The sequence below is a fragment of the Salmo salar genome, chromosome ssa01, assembly GCF_905237065.1.
Source record: "Salmo salar chromosome ssa01, Ssal_v3.1, whole genome shotgun sequence".
NCBI classification, from domain to species: Eukaryota; Metazoa; Chordata; class Actinopteri; order Salmoniformes; family Salmonidae; genus Salmo; species Salmo salar.
The window spans coordinates 132,767,804-132,789,401 of NC_059442.1; the positions used below are offsets into that span (position 1 = coordinate 132,767,804).

The 21,598-nt window shown below is 45.3% G+C and overlaps 1 protein-coding gene across 4 annotated transcripts in view; it reads right to left on the reverse strand.

Moving 5' to 3' along the window:
- Positions 1-21,598, reverse strand: part of pdlim5b (PDZ and LIM domain 5b) — a 72,887-nt gene that overhangs the window by 3,311 nt on the left and 47,978 nt on the right. The window contains exons 4-9 of one of the 4 annotated variants that reach the window (XM_014130040.2): positions 14,470-14,503; positions 10,855-10,877; positions 9,383-9,409; positions 8,912-9,066; positions 7,645-7,675; positions 1,698-1,858 (exon numbers count right to left, since the gene is read on the reverse strand). In XM_014130040.2, the coding sequence (XP_013985515.1) occupies positions 1,698-1,858; positions 7,645-7,675; positions 8,912-9,066; positions 9,383-9,409; positions 10,855-10,877; positions 14,470-14,503 (431 nt within the window). Of the gene's footprint in view, positions 1-1,697; positions 1,859-7,644; positions 7,676-8,911; positions 9,067-9,382; positions 9,410-10,854; positions 10,878-13,566; positions 14,112-14,469; positions 14,504-21,598 lie in introns of all 4 variants that reach the window. The other 3 variants (XM_014130046.2, XM_014130035.2, XM_014130033.2) reach the window with 3 other exon arrangements.

Consider the following 21,598-nt stretch of genomic DNA (forward strand, 5'->3'; position numbering starts at 1 on the left):
GGAAGGGAGAGCGAGAGAAAGAGGAAGGAGGGAGAAGAGCATAAACTGTACATGAAACTATCCCTGTGTGTTGGCACTATGCTCTAAGTAACTACTGAAGAGGCTTTGGGCAGTCTGCACGGTCGGGAACACTGGAGATCTGTATCTCCGTTCCACTTGAACCACAGCAGGGCTGCCAAACCCCGGGTCCAGGCCCATCAAACCACGACTTCAACCACGTCTGGTTAAGTCGGTCTTTTAAACGTCCTGTTGAGACGACGTCTGAAGACAGCAGTGGCTAGCCCAGTCCAAGGGCTTAGGGGACATGTTCTTAGATGGTACAGTGACAGGGGGGCATGGTGAGAGGGATGTAGGCTGGATAGATGAGTCATGGCCACACATCTCTGGCTGATAAACATCTGGGAGATGTATCCGCTCTGGAATCTATGCTGGCTGGATTTAACACAGATGGCTCTGACACAACACCCCCCCCCCCTCACACACACAAACAACAACACAAATCACATCCTGCCTGCTGCTATGAAAATCACCATGAAAAACATGACATGTTTTTCACACTCAATAATGTGTTAGCACTAGCAGGGGGAACGGTAGAATCATACATAATACAGAGTACATCTGGCCTGGTTCCACACGGTCAGTATGAGGTATATGTTTGTGAACACAAGGTCAAGTAAGCGTTAATCTGATACATACTGCGTCTAACAGAGAGGTGCCTGTGGTCTCGTATACACCCCCTTTCAGCAGCTCTCACTTAAGAGGTCCCCTCGGGGAGGCAGTAGGTAAGCAAGCACAGGACCTCTAGCCTCACACAGTTCTGTTTAGGCCATGTATATATATATACACATATATAGCATACTGCAGTCTTAGTCATCGTAGTAATGACTCCCCAACTCAAGGCCCTTCGGCAAATATTTATTCCAAGGCAGCTACAGTTCTCACATACACTGAATCTCCTGTTTAAAGAGCAGAACATCTAATATATAATTCACAATCTATTTAACTCTGTAATCTTGGAAAAAAGAGGCAACAATTTGAGCTCATTAGCTGAATATCGCACGTTTTAGAGCTCGTAATGTTGAAGAGCCGTGTGTAACAGAGGCATTACCACGAAGAGCCGTGTGTAACAGAGGCATTACCACGAAGAGCCGTGTGTAACAGAGGCATTACCACGAAGAGCCGTGTGTAACAGAGGCATTACCATGAAGAGCCGTGTATAACAGAGGCATTATGTTGCTCTAATCAAAGCACTGATTAATAGTCAGGTTTTACAGTAACAGCAGGCGTCTGCCCCCTGTAGGTCAAAATGAACTACTACAGATGATGTCACCTTGCGATACTGACACTACAGTTGCCTGTCTGAGTCAATGCAAAACGCCAAGGGGTTAATGAAGACACTACATGCTATACAAGCATTCATCTATATCAGCATTCTTCTCCTAAAAAAAAATATTTGTGTAAAAGGCAGAGCTCTCATAACTTCGATAAATAAAATACATGATTTGCATTTCTGCCATTTCTGTTCAAAAAGGCTGCAGTAAACCTAAGCTTGTAGTATAGATCTAGTCTTTTCTTAACAGCAGGACACACTCAATAACAGAAGCATGAACAAGATGTGAGTGAAATTAACCACAGAATCCTCTGGAGCGACAGCGAGAGGAAGACAGTAGGGGTAGTGTCAGGGTGTGTAAGATTACCTGCTGGACCTCCAGCCGGCCAGGAGGGTTTGACCTGGGCAGAGGGGGTCTTGAAGGTGGGTGGGGGGACACCATTACCGTTCCTGGGGGCACCTGGGACTTTGGTCATGGTCTTCACTGATGTGACATGAGCACTGGGCAGGGCAGCCTCAACAACTTCTCTGGAGAACAGAAAGGTCATTATTTCACTGAAACATACAGGCACTCACAACCGCGCGCACACACACACACACACAATCATAGAGAAATGTTTTCACTTTATAGTATTTGGCTCATAATAAACCCAGTAGCGTTGAAGTTCTTAAGGTCTGGTGTTGTTTACTCATGACTATCCACATCGCAAGGCTGTGCAAACTGATGCCTGTCCGTCTCTCTCTCAGGCCCCGTTTGTTATGGCAACCTCAGCCATGGTTACAGTACAGTAGGTGTTCCATCCAGGACTCAGAATACCTCTCAGCTGTTAGAATGTGATTCCATCACAACACGCCTCCCTAAAAAACTACAGACTTCACTGTCTTCTGCTATAGCTGAACTCACTCCCGCATTCTGCACTCTCCACGTTGGAAATACAAGTGCATCGGAAGGGCTGTTTTGAAGACATAAAACCAGGCTAATTATGATAGGCACGATTGAGTCATATCCAGCAGAGGCACTAACAAGGCACAATCAATTAGCAGGAAGTTCAGTGACACACTCAACCAATCAGGCCAATTATGGGGAGAGTTGATTGGATTAAAAGCTGTGTCTGATGAAAACCATGGCCAGATTGATCCAATAAGGATACATGATACAGCCCAGTGTCCAGATGGCACAGCAATAAGTAAACAGGAAAACAATTAGTGTTGGCACCGTCTCCCTCTCTCTTTCTCCCTCTCCTCCCCTTTCTCTCCATCCTTTCTATCTGTGAAATGTTGTATGCAGTGGAGCTGCTCATAACAGTGGCCTGCTGCCTATTTTGCTGTTCTCTCTGTCTCTGCAATGTAGTCATCGATGACATTGACATATTGATGGTTCTATAAATAACGCTCGTCTTTAGTGCTTGAGCCATGATGGTTAGGTCTGTGCTGGTGTTCAGCGTATCAAGGTATCATCCCAGCTGTTTACAAAAGGAAGCTGGTTAAAATCCCAGATGACAAGCACTTGCCCTTAGGAAAAGAACGGAGTCTGACTTTCTCCAGGTCATATCCAGTTCTAGGAATGTTTGTCAGCTACACTGTATTTAAAATGTGCCTTGACAACACTGCCCTCTACTGGTGATACATAGAAATTGCTACTAGCTCAAGAAGAGAACAACTGTACTGTATTTAATCTTTATTTAACTAGGCAAGTCAGTTAAGAACAAATTCTTATTTACAATATCGGCCTACCCCGGTCAAACCCGGGCGACGCTGGGATAATTGTGCGCCGCCCTATGGGACTCCCAATCACAGCCGGATGTGATACAGCCTGGATTTGAACCAGGGACTGTAGTGACCCCTCTTGCACTGAGATAGTGTCTTAGGCCGCTGTGCCACTCGGGAGCCCAATGTATGTGTGGCACTAAGCTATTAGGAGCTTCCCGTGTGTCCTTTGTATAAACTGCTTGTGAGCCATTGGATATGAACGCCTCATTAGTCAATTAGCTGTGTAGATAAAGTGTTACGATACTGTACTTCCCAGGAGAATCAGAAGAAGAAGAGGGAAGGGGACAGGAAATAAAGGATATAACTTTATTTAGATGCCAGCAGCAACAATCTTCAAGCATAACTATGGTTAGTGAAGAAAATGAAAGAAAATGAAGATAAAATACAAAGATAGTCATGTAGAAGGTAGAGAATTACGTTGGAGACCTAGTGATGTCAGAAAAGAAGGAGAAACTTCACTGAATAGACACAAAAACTAAGTCAAACCTAGACTGCGTCAATAAATCAAATTCAATCAATCATAGTATATTACAGACACAAGCCATCTCATGCAGACACATACGGTATACAAAGAGGATACAGGTAACTGACAAAATAATGGAAACACGAGTGAATGAGGGATAAAGTATATTGAAAGCAGGCTCGTCCACACAGGTGTGGTTCCTCAGTTAATTAAGTAATCCCATCATAGTTAGGGTCATGAATAAAAATGCAGGGCAGGCCATTATTTTGTCTACCATGGCTATGCCCCCAGAGGATGACAATGCCCCTATCCACAGGTCACGAGTGGGCACTGAATGGTTTGATGAGCGGTAGGGCTGGGCGGTATACTGTATTTTACTACATACCGCTATTGATGCACAGACCGGCTTGGGTTTTTACTTTACCTTCTATAACGCCATTTTAATCTTTGGTTTGTTAAAATGTGCTGTGTGTGACGTACATTTTTATAGTTTACACTGCTACTTGAGTCATCCCTCTCAGTTCTCTCTTCATGCTGCGTTCCACAGACTTAACCCCGCCCCCCTGTCACTCAAGGAGCGAATGTTGTTGTTTCACCACAAGACACTTGCGTTCAGTCTGCATGTCAGTGCAGCACATGCAAGGCTTCTTAATATAAATCTACAAGCGCTCTATAATTGCACAATTACTTTGTGTTTCTTACTTCTGCAAACAGCTAGTTAGTCTTTTCTTAGCAAGTTTTAGCTAAATTGCTATAGCCGCTAAATCGCTATTTCGCTGGGTACTTAGCGAGCTAATAAATGTACTGAGTCAGAGCAAACGTAGCTAGCTGATAAAGACTTACACCAGTGATGAAGTAGGCCTAAATCAGCACATTGTCTGTGCAACAGTATCTTCTAAATCAAAGAGGAATAAGCAAAGCATGAATATGTTGGCTATATGAAGACACATTTACAGTAGCCAGAGATTATAGGGTCCCCTAGGAAACACTGACCATCACTTTGGTTCCTACCCTGTCACAATAACTCCTCCCTGGCATTTTCATTCGTTGTCATGTCAAACACTGCATTCAAAGTGCCCACTATTATATTCTAACTATAGAATTAGAATAATCATTCTATTTCCATGATTCCAACAGTTAACCTAAGTGTTTTGATCTAAATCACAAGTCAAATTGCAATTGCAACATTTGGCAAAAAATAAGGCCTTGTTTTTTTTGCAGCCCTACGTGGCAGCGAAGGAAATGATCTCAAATGACTGTAGGAAATGCAGAAATGTATGGAAATGCAGGACAAAAAAAATGTTGGGTTGAAGTTGAATTGAACAGTGTAAAACAATTAGAATGGAGAAAGACCCATTAAAATCACTTAGAATGTATGTGTTGCCACCATCGGGTCACACACTACTCATAAAGCACATTAACAACTCTTATTATTCGAAAACATTAAATACGGTCAGAAAATATGAAAAATACTGTGATATGACATTTTGGCCATATCGCCCAGCCATACGCCTGAGACAGCATTTTCCACCATCAACAAAACACCAAATTATGGAATTTCTCGTGGAAGAATGGTGTTGCATCCCTCCAATAGAGTTCCAGACACTTGTAGAATCTATGTCAAAGTGCATTAAAGCTGTTCTGGCTAGTGGTGTCCCAACACCCTATTAAGACACTTTGTTGGTGTTTCCTTTATTTTGGCAGTTACCTGTATATACACTACATGACCAAAAGTATGCGGACACCTGCTCGTCGAACGTCTCATTCCAAAATCATGGGCATTCAAATGGAGTTGGTCCTCCCCTTTGCTACTATAACAGCCTCCACTCTTCTGGGAAGGCTTTCCACTAGATATTGCTGCAGGAACTTGCTTCCATTCAGCCACAAGAGCATTAGTGAGGTCGGGCACTGATGTTGGGCGATTAGGCCTGGCTCGCAGTCGGTGTTCCAATTCATCCCAAAGGTGTTTGATGGAGTTCTTCCACACCAATCTCGACAAAGCATTTCTGTATGGACCTCGCTTTATGCAAGTGGGCATGGTCATGCCGAAATAGGAAAGGTCCTTCCCCAAACTTTTGCGACAAAATTGGAAGCACAGAATCGTCTAGAATGTCATTGTATGCTGTAGCGTTAAGATTTCCCTTCACTGGAACTAAGGGGCCTAGCACGAACCATAAAAAACAGCCCCAGACCATTATTCCTCCTCCACCAAACTTTAGTTGGCACTATACATGGGGGGGGGGGTATTAGCGTTCTACTGGCATCCGCGAAACCCAGATGTGTCCGTCAGACTGCCAGATGGTGAAGCGTGATTCATCACTCCAGAGAACGCGCCTTCACTGCTCCAGAGTCCAATGACAGCAAGTTTTACACCACTCCAGCCAACGCTTGGCATTGCACATGGTGATCTTAGGCTTGTGTGCGGCTGCTCGGCCAGGGAAATCCATTTCATGAAGCTCCCAACGAACAGTTCTTGGACTGACGTTGCTTCCAGAGGCAGTTTGGAACTCGATTTTTACGCGCTACGCGCTTCAGCACTCGGCGGTCCTGTTCTGTGAGCTTGTGTGGCCTACCACTTCGCGGCTGAGCCACTGTTGCTCGTAGACGTTTCCACTTCACAATAACAACACTTAAAGTTGACCGGGCAGCTCTAGCAGGGCATAAATTTGACAAACTGACTTGTTGGAAAGGTGGCATCCTATGACAGTGCCACATTGAAAGTCACTGAGCTCTTCAATAAGGCCATTCTACTGCCAATGTTTGTCTATGGACATTGCATGGCTGTTGGCTCGATTTTATACACCCGTCAGCAATGGGTGTGGCTGAAATAGCCAAATCCACGAATTTGAAGGGGTGTCCACATACTTTTGCAAATATAGTGGAAGTAGTAAAATAAGGCAAGGTAACCTAAGGGAGTCTCTCACACACACCTAAATAATGCACTAACTAATACCTGTAACTATACGTGATAATGGTAGGTGTAATGTGAAATAGAATGGACTCTGCCTAGGTGTCGGTTGGCTGACATCCACTGCACACACAGGGAGACAACTACAGGCATATTGAAATAAATAAAACACAGGCAGGTAGAGGTTACAAATAGTACACGATTATCTTAGTGAGAAACATAGTCTACTGCACGTTGAGTGTGCGTGCTGAAACACCGTGGTGCCAGTCTCTCAGCTTGTTGTACAGTTGTCCCACAACCTCTGGGTCCAGTTTGTTCACCCTAACACACCCAACGGCACAGGGCAGGAGGGGAGAGGGAGGTAGGGAAGGAGGGAGAAAGGAGAGGACACAGGAGAGCAGACGGGAAGAAAGGAAAGAAAGAAATTGTAAGAAAAAAGTAACACAAGAAATGTACGGGAAAATACTGGAAAAATGAGGAAATGCAGGTCAAATAAATAAAGCAGAAAGATTAGCAAGAGGCTTGATATCTCTTGATAGGAGAACTGTGTGTTTGGGAGCGTGCTGTCTGTTAACCACATGTCTCTGAGAAGGAGAGCTGTGTGTTTGGGAGGGTGCTGTCTGTTAACCACATGTCTCTGAGGAGGAGAGCTGTGTGTTTGGGAGCGTGCTGTCTGTTAACCACATGTCTCTGAGAAGGAGAGTGAGTGCCTCCTCCTGGTAGTCCCTTATTACCCATACTCCCACTTCATTACCCACAATCCCACCGTGACATGCTTATTGTCCGGTGCTTAGGTTGGGACAGCAGCAGCACGTGTTTACTGCAGATGAAGATGAACGGGGGACAGAACACAGAACTGACAATCCCCAGCTTTCAGAGGGCTCTGAGGGTTTGGCCGACCCAGCTAACCCAGCCCGAGATGTTTTTACTAGGGTTTCCTCCACTGTGGGCATCCTCTGATGTGGCTTCCTGTAAATGAAGCTTGAAACTAAGCGTCTCATGGATCAGGAAGCAATGGGCTAAACACGGAATCCCAATAATGAGAAGCTCCTGTGACATGCAGGATGAGACATCACCCCAACATAGTCACAGTAACAACAACAGCATCACACTCGCGCCAGGAAACACAAACAGATCACACCGGAGCAGACTGACCAATCATCAACTACTCACTTCTTTCCAGTGCTGTTCTCCTGGGCTTGGTCTGTCAACAGAGGAAAGAAACTCATGAACATCAATGCAGAGATTGTGACATGTGCGTGTAGACGTGTGTCTTGTAATAGAAAATAACTGATGGGGTGACCAGCCAAAAAGAGGGGTTATACTGCTTTTTAAATGCAAAAAATATTTTAAAAAATTGGCCAAGGGTGCACCTCAAACAGCTCTACTCACGTGAGGGCTGGATGATTGGGCTCAATATCCGATGGCAGAGACATAGTCCTGCCATGCCAGTTGAACTCAGTCCTGTTGGGACCTGCAAACCAGTCTCCACACCTACAGCTGTGCAAACCAGTCTCCACACCTACAGCTGTGCAAACCAGTCTCCACACCTACAGCTGTGCAAACCAGTCTCCACACCTACAGCTGTGCAATCCAGTCTCCACACCTACAGCTGTGCAATCCAGTCTCCACACCTACAGCTGTGCAAACCAGTCTCCACACCTACAGCTGTGCAAACCAGTCTCCACACCTACAGCTGTGCAAACCAGTCTCCACACCTACAGCTGTGCAAACCAGTCTCCACACCTACAGCTGTGCAAACCAGTCTCCACACCTACAGCTGTGCAAACCAGTCTCCACATCTACAGCTGTACAAACCAGTCTCCACATCTACAGCTGTGCAAACCAGTCTCCACACCTACAGCTGTGCAATCCAGTCTCCACACCTACAGCTGTACAAACCAGTCTCCAGCACCATTTGCATAATATCAACAGCCGTAAACATATTCAGCGCTGCATTGGTAACCTCAGCCTCTGTCTGGAGTAGAGAGGGACATCGTATCCACTGCTCCTTGTCAGCTCCATGTCAGCTTATATTAGTAGAGCATGTCCAACACACACACAGGGCTGGGGTGATGACAGAGAGATGGTTGCTGAGGCTCAGAGACAGAGCTGCGCCAGGGGGACCAGAACCCAGAGACAGACCTGCGCCACAGGGACTAGCATGCAGCACTGTTGTAATCTATACTACAGTCTACTTATGTAACCTTTCCCTTAGGGGCAAAGGCCAAATAGTCACTTCAGAGGGGTTACTGTAAGAACACAATGATCTAGCTATAATACATATCTATTTTCTAATACCACTGCGCCAAGGTATTGGTGGTGCTGCATGTGTTCTGGCCTGGGTATGAGGGTGCCAGGGTACACAACATAAAGTAACTAGGGTGTCATTATGCATCAGGGTATTGGGGGAAGGGGGAGGGTGCCAGGGGGTACCCACCGTTCTCAGTGCCAGTGATCTGAGCCAGGATTCTGAAGGACCTGGACTGGGAGGTGCCGGTGCGAGGATGCCAGTCCTCTGTGTCCTCGATCATACGCTTCTTACTGGCCTCACTGAGTGGTGAGGCATGGTTCAACTCTGGATCAACTCTGTTCCTGAGGCCACATACACAGAGAATAAGTATCATCATCATCATCATCATTTATTTCCAATTACTATTAGCATTCACCATTCATAAAAATCACTTTTAATAATGACTTTATTCATTAAGTAATTACTCAGATTAATTTATTAAATTCATTCATTAATTCATCTTTTTCATACAGTAGGATAACACAAGTGCAAAACAAATCTCACACACAGGTACAGACAAAACACACTCTCACTCCCAGCGTATACTACAGGTAGACTCAGACAAGACACACATACACTCAGTGAAGTGGTCACTGCTAGACTTCCCATTTACTGTACCTCCTAGTGGCAGTCTTTGGGGGGACTCTGCACACGGAAATTGAGTGGGAAGTAAGAAAGGAAAATAAGATAATAGAAGGAGAAGAATCAGAAACTAGAAAAGATTGGGAGGAAAAACTGAATATTGTACTTCCAAGGTGCTAAATCTATTTGGATCTAAAGTATGAGCATTGATGCAGTACTACAGGCTATACTTAAGAATACTCAGAGGCCCACTGGCAGAAACAGCAGCTACACTAGAAATAGCAGAGCAGCAGTCAGCTACAATGACACAGATCGCTATCTATTCCAACTAAATGTAATGATCCCCTCCGAAACCCCTATGAAGGTGACATGACATGACATGACTCAGCCCACATATATAGCGTTAACTCAGAGACACTCATATTATAGCATGACATCATTCTTTTAGTACTAGCAGGAATATGCTTTATGGATTATTGATCAGCTGAAGAAACAGTGATGTTGTTTGGATTTTGGGAAATTGATGGAAAACTATTAAATATAACTGTATAATATAGTTAGAAGCAAGGGTGAAAGTACCATCTCTCGCCACAAGGGGGAACCACTGGGCCTCACATTACAGTGAGCTCAGGACCTGAACAGATGCGTTCTTTGTATTCCTGTCCTGAATTAAATAAATGTTTAGACACCCATCTCAAGGTGTCTGTATTACATTAGGTACAAATCCATTTAAGCACTTGAGGCAAGTCAAGTGTGAATATATCGGCGTGTTCTGCGTGTGATCTCTCCAGCACGTGTTCTAGTCTATTGCGTGTGTCAGTGAGTGTATTCTAAGGGAATGGAGGTCAGGGGTCAGATTGTGATGGTACTATTCCTAGAACCACAGTGGAATAGCTGGCTGGTAATTAATAAGTGGCCTTGGGTAAACAGAGTGACACGGTGGCAGACGGACAGACGGAGGGGGACAGATGCAGGGACAGGGTTCAGTAGCCCCGCTGAGTGGTGACAGGTCAGCCTACAGGGCTCTGAGTTGCAGTCTGGGGATGGGCCTGGTGAGGGTGCAGCATAAAATGGCACCCTATTCCTTTAAAGTGCCTATAAAGCCTATGGGGCTCTGGTCAAAAGCAGTGCACTATAAATGGACCAGCATTTCCAACCCACATGGGTGTAAATACACTACTTTTCCAAGTGAACCGGGCCGGGATGCCATGGCACAGAGCATGAATGAACAGAATGAACTGGATCACGAGGCTTATTACGGCGTATGGCTGTGGGTTATTTACAGGGTGGCTTTGCAGGTTGTTTGTGCTCTGAGATGAAGGTGTAATACAGTAAGTACATGAGTATGAGTGAGGTTTATGAGGGTTATGGCAGAAAGGAGCCAGCATGCCTACTGTACTATTCTAATTGCGCTGCAGTCATCATGTGCGGCAGTAAAGCACTGATAATCGCATCATCCCACAGTTACAGAGCAGACAGTGTGTCACTGCTACTGTTAGAACACTAACTTGGTCTCTTCCTCCTCGCCCTCCTGAGGAAAGAACAAATGAAGAAGAAGAGGATGAAGCAAAGTAAAGGAACTGGAAAAGAGGAAGAGCATTGATTCGACTGGGATCTTAAAACACATGGACCATTCTGAGACGAGGTGCAAGCAGACACCCAGAGACACACAGGATCCAGCTGAACACGCATGCTGCTACTATACCTGGAACCTGGAGACAGAAAACATCAGCTGTACACGCTTAGAAAAAAAGGAACCTAATAGGATTCTTCGTCTGTCCCAATAGGAGAACCCTTTCAAGATCCATTTTTGGTTCCAGGTAAAACCCATTTGGTTCCACGCAGAACCCTCATGGGACCAAAAAGGGTTCTGCCTGGAACCAAAAAGGGTTCTCCTGTGGGAACAGCCAAAGAAACCTTTTGGAACCCTTTTTTCTAAGAGTGTAGGAGCATGGTAAAAAGCATGCACAACAGTACTGTTTATGGCCAATCTATTAAGATTTGTATGTAAGGGATAATCAATGAGGGGCTGTGTGTTCTCTGGAAAATAATGACGTGGAAGGTGTTCCACGATGCGCTACCTTCCACAGAGTTGCATTATTTTCCAGAGAACATAGAGAGGCCCGAGTTGATTACCCCTTTTATACCATGACTATAATTTAAACACATTTACCACTAGAAATGTGTTCATTTGCCGGATGTGTTCAACATCCACTGAAGTAGCTAGCAAGTTTACTAGATGGTTACAGTAGTTGCCGAGGTAACCAAGCAAACAGACTTTCTAGTTTAGCTAACCAAAGCATCAGTCCTAGCTTTCTATTATGAAAATCAAATTCAACAAAGCCAATAATGTTTTCAATTCGACTTTTGCTTTCAATAGCAGCTCAAACACAGAACATGTAAGAACTATAGCCATTGAATTCTACCGTGCAAATATACTGTGCATTATAGGGAAATAATGCATGCCCTAGAATGCCCTTCAAGCCAATCAGAAGCAGACAGAGTCGTCCAGGGGGTTTAGACAGGAGGAAGGTGAATTAATAACTACAGAGACTGTAAGTAGAGTATGCAGTAAAGACTGAGATGACAACCAAAGTGCCTACAGGTATGTGGCATGAAGTCCCTATTATATTCAGCTGCAAAACATAACTAATTACATTTGCATTAGTGGACTACATTGGTAGACTAGTCAAAAACATGTGTTTTTACTATTCGGAGGCTTTGTAAAAACATCTGGCCTGAGAACCATCCTAGTAGAGCTTCTCCAGCCCCAAAGCTTCCAGAATACCAGGCCTTTAGAAACAAGCGTCTGAGTCAACAGAACAACGATATGCCAGGCAGACTGAGCCGGAATACTGGGTGTTTGGCAAGGCTAGTCCCTTTACTATCAATTAGAGAGAGGCGGGCTGGGCTGGGTGGTAGCAGGAGTAAGTTTAACATGTCGTCGTTCTGCTGCTGCCTTTGTCTTCTGTTTCCAGTTCCCTTTAACATGAGACAAGATGTGCTGCTGCGCTCATAGGAGCTCGCCAGCTTGCAGTCCTAAACGCCGTAAATAGGTTAGCTCTGGTTTGTTCAGCCATTCCTGTGGGGAAAATGAATGGAGAAAGAATAGGGTTTGGGGATAAACGCCAAAAATAAGGTCTGAGGTTAACACAGGTTTAGGAGATCTTATGCGTTTTGTTCTATGAGATAATATCAGTCAGTCAGCATGACCTTTATGAATTATGAAGCCGTTTTTTTATTACATAAATGCTTCAAAAAGTGACGTTCGCTGATGAAGATGGTCTCATCGAACAGAACGTGTCAGCTCTCCTAAACCTCTGTTTACCACAGACCTTATTTTCAGCGTTTATCCAAAAACCCTACAGAAACTCCATTCATTTCTCCATACGCTTTGTCCAACGAACCATGGCGGAGTTGGCGCCTACAAAAAGACGCCATTACTATTTCTCTCTATTGTGGCTGTTTAAAGAGCTGGGGGTACAGGCACCATCCATGTTGCTCTACAAACGAGACTGTGTTTGTGGAGTGGCAGGTAGCCTAGCGGTTCAGAGCGTTGTGCCAGTAACCCAAACATCGCTGGTTTGAATCCCAGAGCCAACTAGGTGAAAAATCTGTCGATGTGCATTTGAGCAAGGCAGTTAACCTTCAATTGCTCCTAGAAGTCACTCTGGATAAGAGCATCTGCTAAATGAGAACAATAAAGACTAAATAAATGTAGACTATGTAGGAGAAACGGATGGAAGATTTAGTACAAAGTATGCTCTCTCTCAGGTAGTCTGTTGTTATTGCATGGTTGGTTAACTGAAAATGGACACCAGCTACTTGTGTCCTCAAACAACAACATCCAGACAGGTAGTGGAGTGAACCACAAGTATCTGTTGACCTGGCAACAACACACATGATTTATGGGATGTGAGACCGAAACATGTTCATCTCCCATTACAGCCTTCTTGCTGCTGCACTAAACCAGTCTAAGTGGTCACATCTAGAATAGCAATGTTGTTATTTTGAGCTAAAAAATACAATGTGGTGCAGGGTAATAACTTCAAGTGAACTTACTGTACAAACCGCCTACCTACCCACAGTTGAGCCTCTTGGAAAGTCAAAGGAAGCAGAAGCAAGAGGTGTTTGGTAAAAAGAAAGAAAGTAACAGGAGAGAAGAGGAGAAAGGAGAGGAGACGAGGTGAGGGGTGGGGATTGAGGTTAGTGCTACTCACCCGTTGAACTGTTCTTTGATCTGGTCGACCACCACACCCTGGGCTTCCAACAGGCCCCGCCTCTGTCCTATGGCCACCTCACAGGCGTTGGCGTTGGAGTACAGGTTGATGGGCGTGTTATAGCAAGAGGACTGCGGAGCACCGGGATTGGAGGAGGGGGCTGTCACTCTGGCCGGGGAGGAGGAGGAGGACGAGGAGGGGGTGGTGAAGGGGGAACGGCCAGAGCTGGGTCTGGTGGGTGGGGCTGAGCTGGGTGGGGCTGCGATGGGTGGGGCTGGAGAGCGGGAGTGGCTGCCTAGTGGGAAGGGAGGCTGGGGCTGCTGGGAGGAGGGGGCAGCGGGGGTGAAAGCAGACGATGCAGAAGGGATTGAGGCCACTTTTGGGGCGGTCAGGGAGGAAGTGACCACACCTACACCGCTGCCCCCGCCAAAGGGGCGGGCTGTCTTATTGTAGGCAGCACCGGGTTGGGGGGAGGGGCTGGTGAATGTGGATGCTGTGGCTGGGTAGGTGATTGGCACAGGCTTAATGATCTCCAACTGTTCGTTCTAAAAGGGGGTGGGGGGCACACATGCACAACACTCACACACTGCACATCACACAGCAAACTCATGCAGGGGCCATGCTCCCCAGAACATTGGTATGCGCCTTAGGGCTATCTATGAGGGTGGCACCTTCACAAGCTTTGCATAACGTCCATAACAGCCAACCAAAATGTGGTGTAACATCGTCTCAGAAGGGTACAGTGAGCATGCTCAAACATATCGATGAACTCCTGAGCACATATGTTTTAACAAATGATCCTGGTAAGTGTCAATACGCCACTAAAAAGTAATACTCAAGATCATAATCCTTTCATCTTAAATAATGAATTTGACTTCAAGTGATTCACTGGAGTGTACTTACCTTTGGTGCATCAGCCTTGGGAACACTGGAAGCTCTGTGAAGACAGAAAACATCATGAGAAAGAAGAACAGATGTGCAGTTACCTTTACACTCTTAGAAGAAAAGGGAACCTAATAGGGTTCTTCGGCTGTCCCAATAGGAGAACCATTAGAATATCCTTTTTTGGTTCCAGGAAGAACCCATTTGGTTCCAGGTAGAACCCTTTCCACAGAGGGTTCTACCTGGAACCAAAAAGGGTTCTCCTGTGGGAACAGCCAAAGAAACCTTTTGGAACCCTTTTTATCTAACAGCAAGGTAAAAAGCATGCAAACCACAACAGTATATGGCCAATCTATTAAGATTTGTATGTAAGGGATAATCAATGAGGGGCTGTGTGTTCTCTGGAAAATAATGACGTGGAAGGTGTTCCACGATGCGCTACCTTCCACAGAGTTGCATTATTTTCCAGAGAACATAGAGAGGCCCGAGTTGATTACCCCTTTTATACCATGACTATAATTTAAACACATTTACCACTAGAAATGTGTTCATTTGCCGGATGTGTTCAACATCCACTGAAGTAGCTAGCAAGTTTACTAGATGGTTACAGTAGTTGCCGAGGTAACCAAGCAAACAGACTTTCTAGTTTAGCTAACCAAACCATCAGTCCTAGCTTTCTATTATGAAAATCAAATTCAACAATGCTAATAATGTTTTCAATTCGACTTTTGCTTTCAATAGCAGCTCAAACACAGAACATGTAAGAACTATAGCCATTGAATTCTACCGTGCAAATATAATATACTTCAAGCCAATCAGAAGCGAGTATTCAACAATGCCATGGTATAAATCTATTTATAAACCTCGTGCCGTATTGCTTCAGTAAAAACACTAGTTATTGTATAATGAACCACCAGAGTCTCCCTGACAACCATATGTCACAACAACTCTAGGTCCACGAAGGTAAGACCGGGACCGATAAATAAATACACCATTTGTCAGACTTAGAGGGGAGAGGGATAAATGGATGGAGAGCGAGAGGAGACAGAGAGGGGTGAGGCAGGGAGAACGGGAGAGAAAACAGGTGGTGATGAGTAAAGGAAAACTCAGGGGGGAAGAAAACCACGCCAGAGAAAAACCTGTAAATAGAGCCAATATAAAGATTACACACTCGCTATCAAAGACTGCTGCTGGCTCCCTTACAGGCCTGTCTATTTGGCCCCTAGCTCAATGCCACAGAGTCAGCCAGCCATAGAGCAGCATGGCGGTAGAGACATGTGGGAAAACATATTATGCTCTATTACTCTGGTATGTTCCCCTAACGTCGGCTAGATTTACCGTGGATCCTAATTTCACTCAATCATCCCACTCATGCTCGCTTGGATTTCAAAGCGGGGTCAGCGAGCTCTGGAATATCAATATGGCTGCACCTCCTGAGATATAACTGACTGAGATTTGTTTTTCAAATGAGGCCAGATAAGAGCCTCTCTACTCTTTAAATCAGCCCCACAACGCATGTGTTAGCTCGCTACCGAGCACTACAAGTCCACTTAATATGAGACAGTCAGGTCTGTGACCTACTGTATTGGAGTGACTTATCTATCTATCTATCCATTCATCCATTATATATATATCCATTACTGCTTCAGAGCCTCCTACTGTACATTCCGCTGTGTTAAAGAATACAGTGTTTTAGGGGAAGGAGTAGTCAGTATACTATCCTCTGGGCCACAAAGTCATGTTTTGAACATATGGCCAAATCCTCAGCTGTTCAGTCATAAAAATAGACAACGGATGCAGTAGTTGGAGGTTGACGTATTGGAAAAACCCAGGATCCCCACATGCCAGTATTTTCGGAGTCCTCTGTCTGTATCCTGTCAGTACGCCTCACAGAGAGCCACCCCACCACACTAAAGCCTCTGGCTTGTCCTGCACTTGGGATCTATGAAAAAAAAACTCTGTACAAACAAAGCTATCCTCCATTTAGTGGCCACCACGGACAGAGCAGCAGCCCAAGACACAACAAGCACTATGTATATCTCCCCTCAGTGTGCGAGTCTCTACCTCTGTGTACAGGGCTACAGGCTGGAACAGTGTAGAAGACCTCAGATTTATACTCATGATCAAACCAGCTGCAGGACTTTTATCGCCTCAGGAAGAGGAGGGTGGTCCTGTTGTCATTACTGCTGCAAACAAACAGACTATTCAGGGGAAGTGGTTACCAGGAAGTGAACCATCAACTCTGGTCTCCATCCACAATGATAGTAGATTCTGTATATTCCTTCGCTCTCTGAGGAGCAGAGACAGTCGCAAACACCAAAGAACGTAGCCTAACGAAGGAAACGACTAACTGCACATCAAGTATGCAAAGCACCATTCCAAGAAATCTCTCTCTCCCTCTCCCCCTCCCTCCCTCCCCTCCAGCTGTTTCTTGACCTTCACCCATGGCGTGGGCTATTCATGACCTCCGTCTGCTGGACACAGTCAGTCTAGACTCCGACTGGTTCATGTTCCCTCATTAATGCAGTTCTGAATAAAGTTCCTGCCCCAGCCTATCATCTGGCTTCATAAACAACGGTGTCCTGAGCCTCTGTCTTTGACAGCCTCTGAGGTCCAGACAATGTGTCCCTTTACCCCATAAAGACAGTGACTCAGCAGGACAGAAGAGTCTCTTCCAGAACATGGGGCATGTTCTCTGTCTGTCACATTGTGCCATTTTAGAAAGAGTTGAGGACAGTCTCACAGTTCCTTTTTCTTCCAGAGTCGAAGCTGACCGACTAATAGCTTGCTCACTGGGTGATTATCGAGGCCCACCCTGCCACACGTTGATGTAATTCATATTTTGAAAAGTACTGTACCCACACTTGCCGGGTGCATATTTTCCAATGCACATATGAGCATATTCTCCAATGTACTTGTACTATTGTATACACTTCAGGAAAGCAGCACACTCACAAAGGCCCAGGCAAACCGTCCAGTAAAGGATGGGGATTGGGCTAAATCCAAAACAACCTGTGCCATTACAAACAAGATGGACTCCATAACACTGTGCATCTGCCATCATTGGGTCTGAGGGAGGCCCCATCCTCCGTTCTGTTTCTCTGTTCCCAGAGCTAACTGAACAAACACAGGCCAGGGTGGTCCTGTGAACATCTGTTCAGCCCTCTCCCCGCTGTCCTCTCTCTCTAGCCAGATCGCGTGCTGTGCTGTTCAGACTGATGGACAGTGTGTATGTGTCATTTGACAGCTGTGTGCGGGAGAAAAAGGTGGAAACGGAGTAGCAGGGCTGTGTAGTCTGGTCTGGGGGGTAGGCCCGGGGGACACTGACTGGTTCAGATTGAACCATCCAGCTGTTGTCCTGGACCTCAATTGATTCATGATACACATACAGGATTTAGGATCTTCATTTGAGTCAGTTTGCTACAGCAAGAAAATAATCCTGCAGGGTACAGGAAATGTGACCTCTAAACCTCAAATAAATGTCCTGCACTGTTCTTCATTCAACAGGGTGATCAACTGGAGATCCTACATCTGTAACCTATAAGTAATCCCAGTACATATGATCCAGCTACACGGATGGATGATATGTGTAATCCATCAAATCAGATGACAGATGATACGGATCAAGAAGTCACGCATTTCTGATTGATGGGGGATCCTTCCCAGAAAATACAAAAGGTCTGTATACTGAATCAAATCCTCGAGGGCCATCCTTTGAAAGTCGTGTCACGTAGGCCTCAAAAGTCAATAGCACATTGAGAAAAACAACCACTGAATCTTAAACAAATTCCTGTTCAATTCAAGGTGTATGATCCAATTTTGTCTGCCGATATAGCACATAACCACAATATAAATTGTGTCCTGTATATTGTCCATAGGGATGACATCCCCCTGCCGAGAGGAGCATGGTTGTAGTCAGACGGAGAAGGCCCTTAGCTGTCCCCTTCCTGCTCACATAGAGAGCCTTCTTCAGCCTGCCTGCATCCCTGTTCCACTCACTTGAACACAGTTCTGACTGTCAAGGTCACATTAGCTTAGTCATAATGGTGGGATTTAGAAAACATGTCCTTTACATACTACTGAAGCTGTAGTTTAGTATGGTGCTCTATTCTTCGCAGGCTAAGTATGAGAGATAGGGGGAGAGGGAGGCATGTGAATAAATAGGCTGGTAGGAAACTGAAACACAAAACACACTATTGCAGAATAAGGAGTCTGGCAGAACGGGCCTGAGGGCAAAGTAGACAGACATATTTCCCCCCCTCCTGTCTGTCTGAGCCAAGAGCAACAGTCTGGCACATGGCATCTGACTGAGTGATGGAGAGACTGCTAACGCAAGGCCCAGCTCTCTCAGCACCAGGACACACACACACACACACCTACTGTGTGTACTGCAGCTAGATATCCAGGCGAGAATTACATGACGACATTTTAAGGACTACTCACTCATGAACTGCCTCGCATCTACACTGTATAAAAACTCATTATCAGACATGTTCTGTAGATTGTTCTACAGCACTGCCAAATGGACTACTATCTGGGTAAACAATTATTCCATTGAAAGAGCAAGTCCTTAACCCTTACATAGCAGTAGAGATTGGCAGTAGTCCACCCCAATCATGGATGTCTTTGCCATTCATCTACTCTGTGGGAAAATAACATTTGTATGTAAACTACTTTTTAACTGTTATTTCATTGTTATCCAAATAGTTCCTGTGTCACTTTCAGTGTGAGATGTCGACTGCTTAACATCCACACAGGGCTTAGCATGTCACTTTAAAAACTGGTTGGGGAATGAAAACAAAGGGAGATGGATGGACGTGGAAAAGTTGTTTCTCCGCTCTGCTAAGTCCATCTATGGCTGGCCAGCTAGTGGGGCCTGGGGGCCGAGCCAGGCCCCTGGTGTAACTCACGCGGCTGTCAGGGGCACAAAGCTTTCAATGCTCAATGTTCCTTGCTCTCCTGCTTCTCCCTCTTACAGCGACGGGAATGGCAAAGGAATGGCCAGGGAAACAGGAATTCTGACACAGCCTCATTAATCAGAGGTGGGAGAGGAGACAGGGAGTACTGAAGGCATGGATGAGAGGAGAGAGAACGAGAGAGAGTGAAACAGTGAGAGAGTGACAGAGGTGAGCGAGTGTGAGCGAGCGATGTTGAAAGATGTACTCTAGGGGCAGCAAGGAGAGAGAGCGCTCTAATCGAATGGAAAGACAGGAGAGGTGAAGATGGAAGGGGTTCGTTTTTAGTGTGAAAGCTCGTTAACATTTGCAACTGGACAGCTTGTTGCCGTTGTCAGTCTCACTCGTATGATGTGTGTGGTGACTGACCCCCCCCCCCACCCCCCAGCAGCATGCACGTGCTGTGTAGGGGTGGGGTACCTTAACAGACAAATAATGACACCATAAGCATGAGAAGACCCCAAGTCCCAGCACACACTCCTCCTTCCACCATATGCACACCCAAACACTTAGAAACCTGCACAAAAACACACACAAACAGATGTTTCATAATGTCTCTCCCAGACAATCCCGCATCAATCTGTTCCCCCTGAATAACAGCAGGCCAAGGAGTGGTAAACTCTGAGGACAGGATAATTCATACCCAAAGGCGCACACACACACACAGACAGACAGACATAGAATCATTTATCCCATACTAAAAAAGGTCTTCTGGAACAATTTCCCCATTCTGGATCAGTACATGTAATTGAATGTAAGATGCTTCTAATCTGCTGGAAGTGAGAGTATTACCATCCATTGCACAGGACTTGTTCCGCTCCAAAGCTACCTTGAGTCCCACAGCAGCGCAACCAGTCCATTTACTGAATACTAGAACACCTGATACTGTGCAATAGAACGATAACTACCCATAATAAAGATGACATTTCCAGGTCTAAACCAGGTTACTTATCAGTGGAATAAAGATAAGCAGCAAAGAAACAGATGGTTTCATAGTAATTGAATAAGAATGCATGACATGACACGCTCCATATACATTATGAGGTTTATTATGGCGTGTAGAAGTTCCCTCGTGCTCGTACGCGCTCAGTTGGAAACATTATGGAACATTATTTAATCCAAAACATTAAAACGCAGGTCAACATGACTTAAGATAAAGAGGAAAATGCTGGCCATGTAAGAGAAACGGGAGAAAATAAATAAATACAAAAATACTTCTAGAAATAGCCAGCTAATAGGCACAGACTAAAAGCTTCTCAATTCAAGTTAGTCCCATTTCAGAGTGGGACCATGGCCAGAGTAGTTAACACCCCTCTCACCCTCTCCACTCAACATCTGGCCACACCTAGGCATAAAAGCATGAGCTCTGTATTACACTATAATGTCCTTTTCCTCACCCCCTATCCCTAACCCCCTTCACACAGAAGTTTCAGTCTACCAAGGAAACACTGGCCATCTGTGAGTGCGTCTGGTGCTAGGCTTCCTCTCCTGCTAACAGAGCAGCTAGCTAGCGTATGGTTGACTGGCTGCTATGTAAACAGCAGGCCTGACTGTACTGTACCCTGTCGGTCTGTCTGTCTGTGAACAAGCTGCACCAGCAGGGGAAAGAAAAGGAGATGAGCACAGCAGGTGCCTGACCCTTGGGGGTCACCATTGATTTCCACACAACTGGAAGGCTGATTGGTCAGTCAAACATTCTGGACATTAAGATGTAAAAGAGAGGCCCTATCCAGCTTTTTAGATGAGAGGACAGGACACTAAGGCTAAGGACACTACCCACAGGCCAGTATAAGTCAATTGACAGAGAAAAATATTGGGTCTCCATTGCTGCTCTATTGACATCTCAAAAACGGTATTTCTATTTTGTCTCCTTTTGTTTTTACATTTCACTGACATCTGAGCTCAAGGAAAGCTAAGACAGATAGAAAAACATGAGTGTGTGTGAACCAAAAAGACACTGTGCTTTGATATGTTGCAACTCTGTTTTTACGTTGGTAAATGTCAATTCCACTTCGTCTCCAGTGGACATGCCTGTTTCTCTGGTCTGTGTTGTGAGCTACAGTGAGCTGATGAGAGTGTGAGAGGCCAGCCTGCACTGACAGTCCTGGGTACTGTTAGAACTCAGCCGCAGAGCTTCAAGTTCACAAATTGTGAAATGATTCTCTCACTCTCTCTGTACAGGTCCCTTTCTCTCG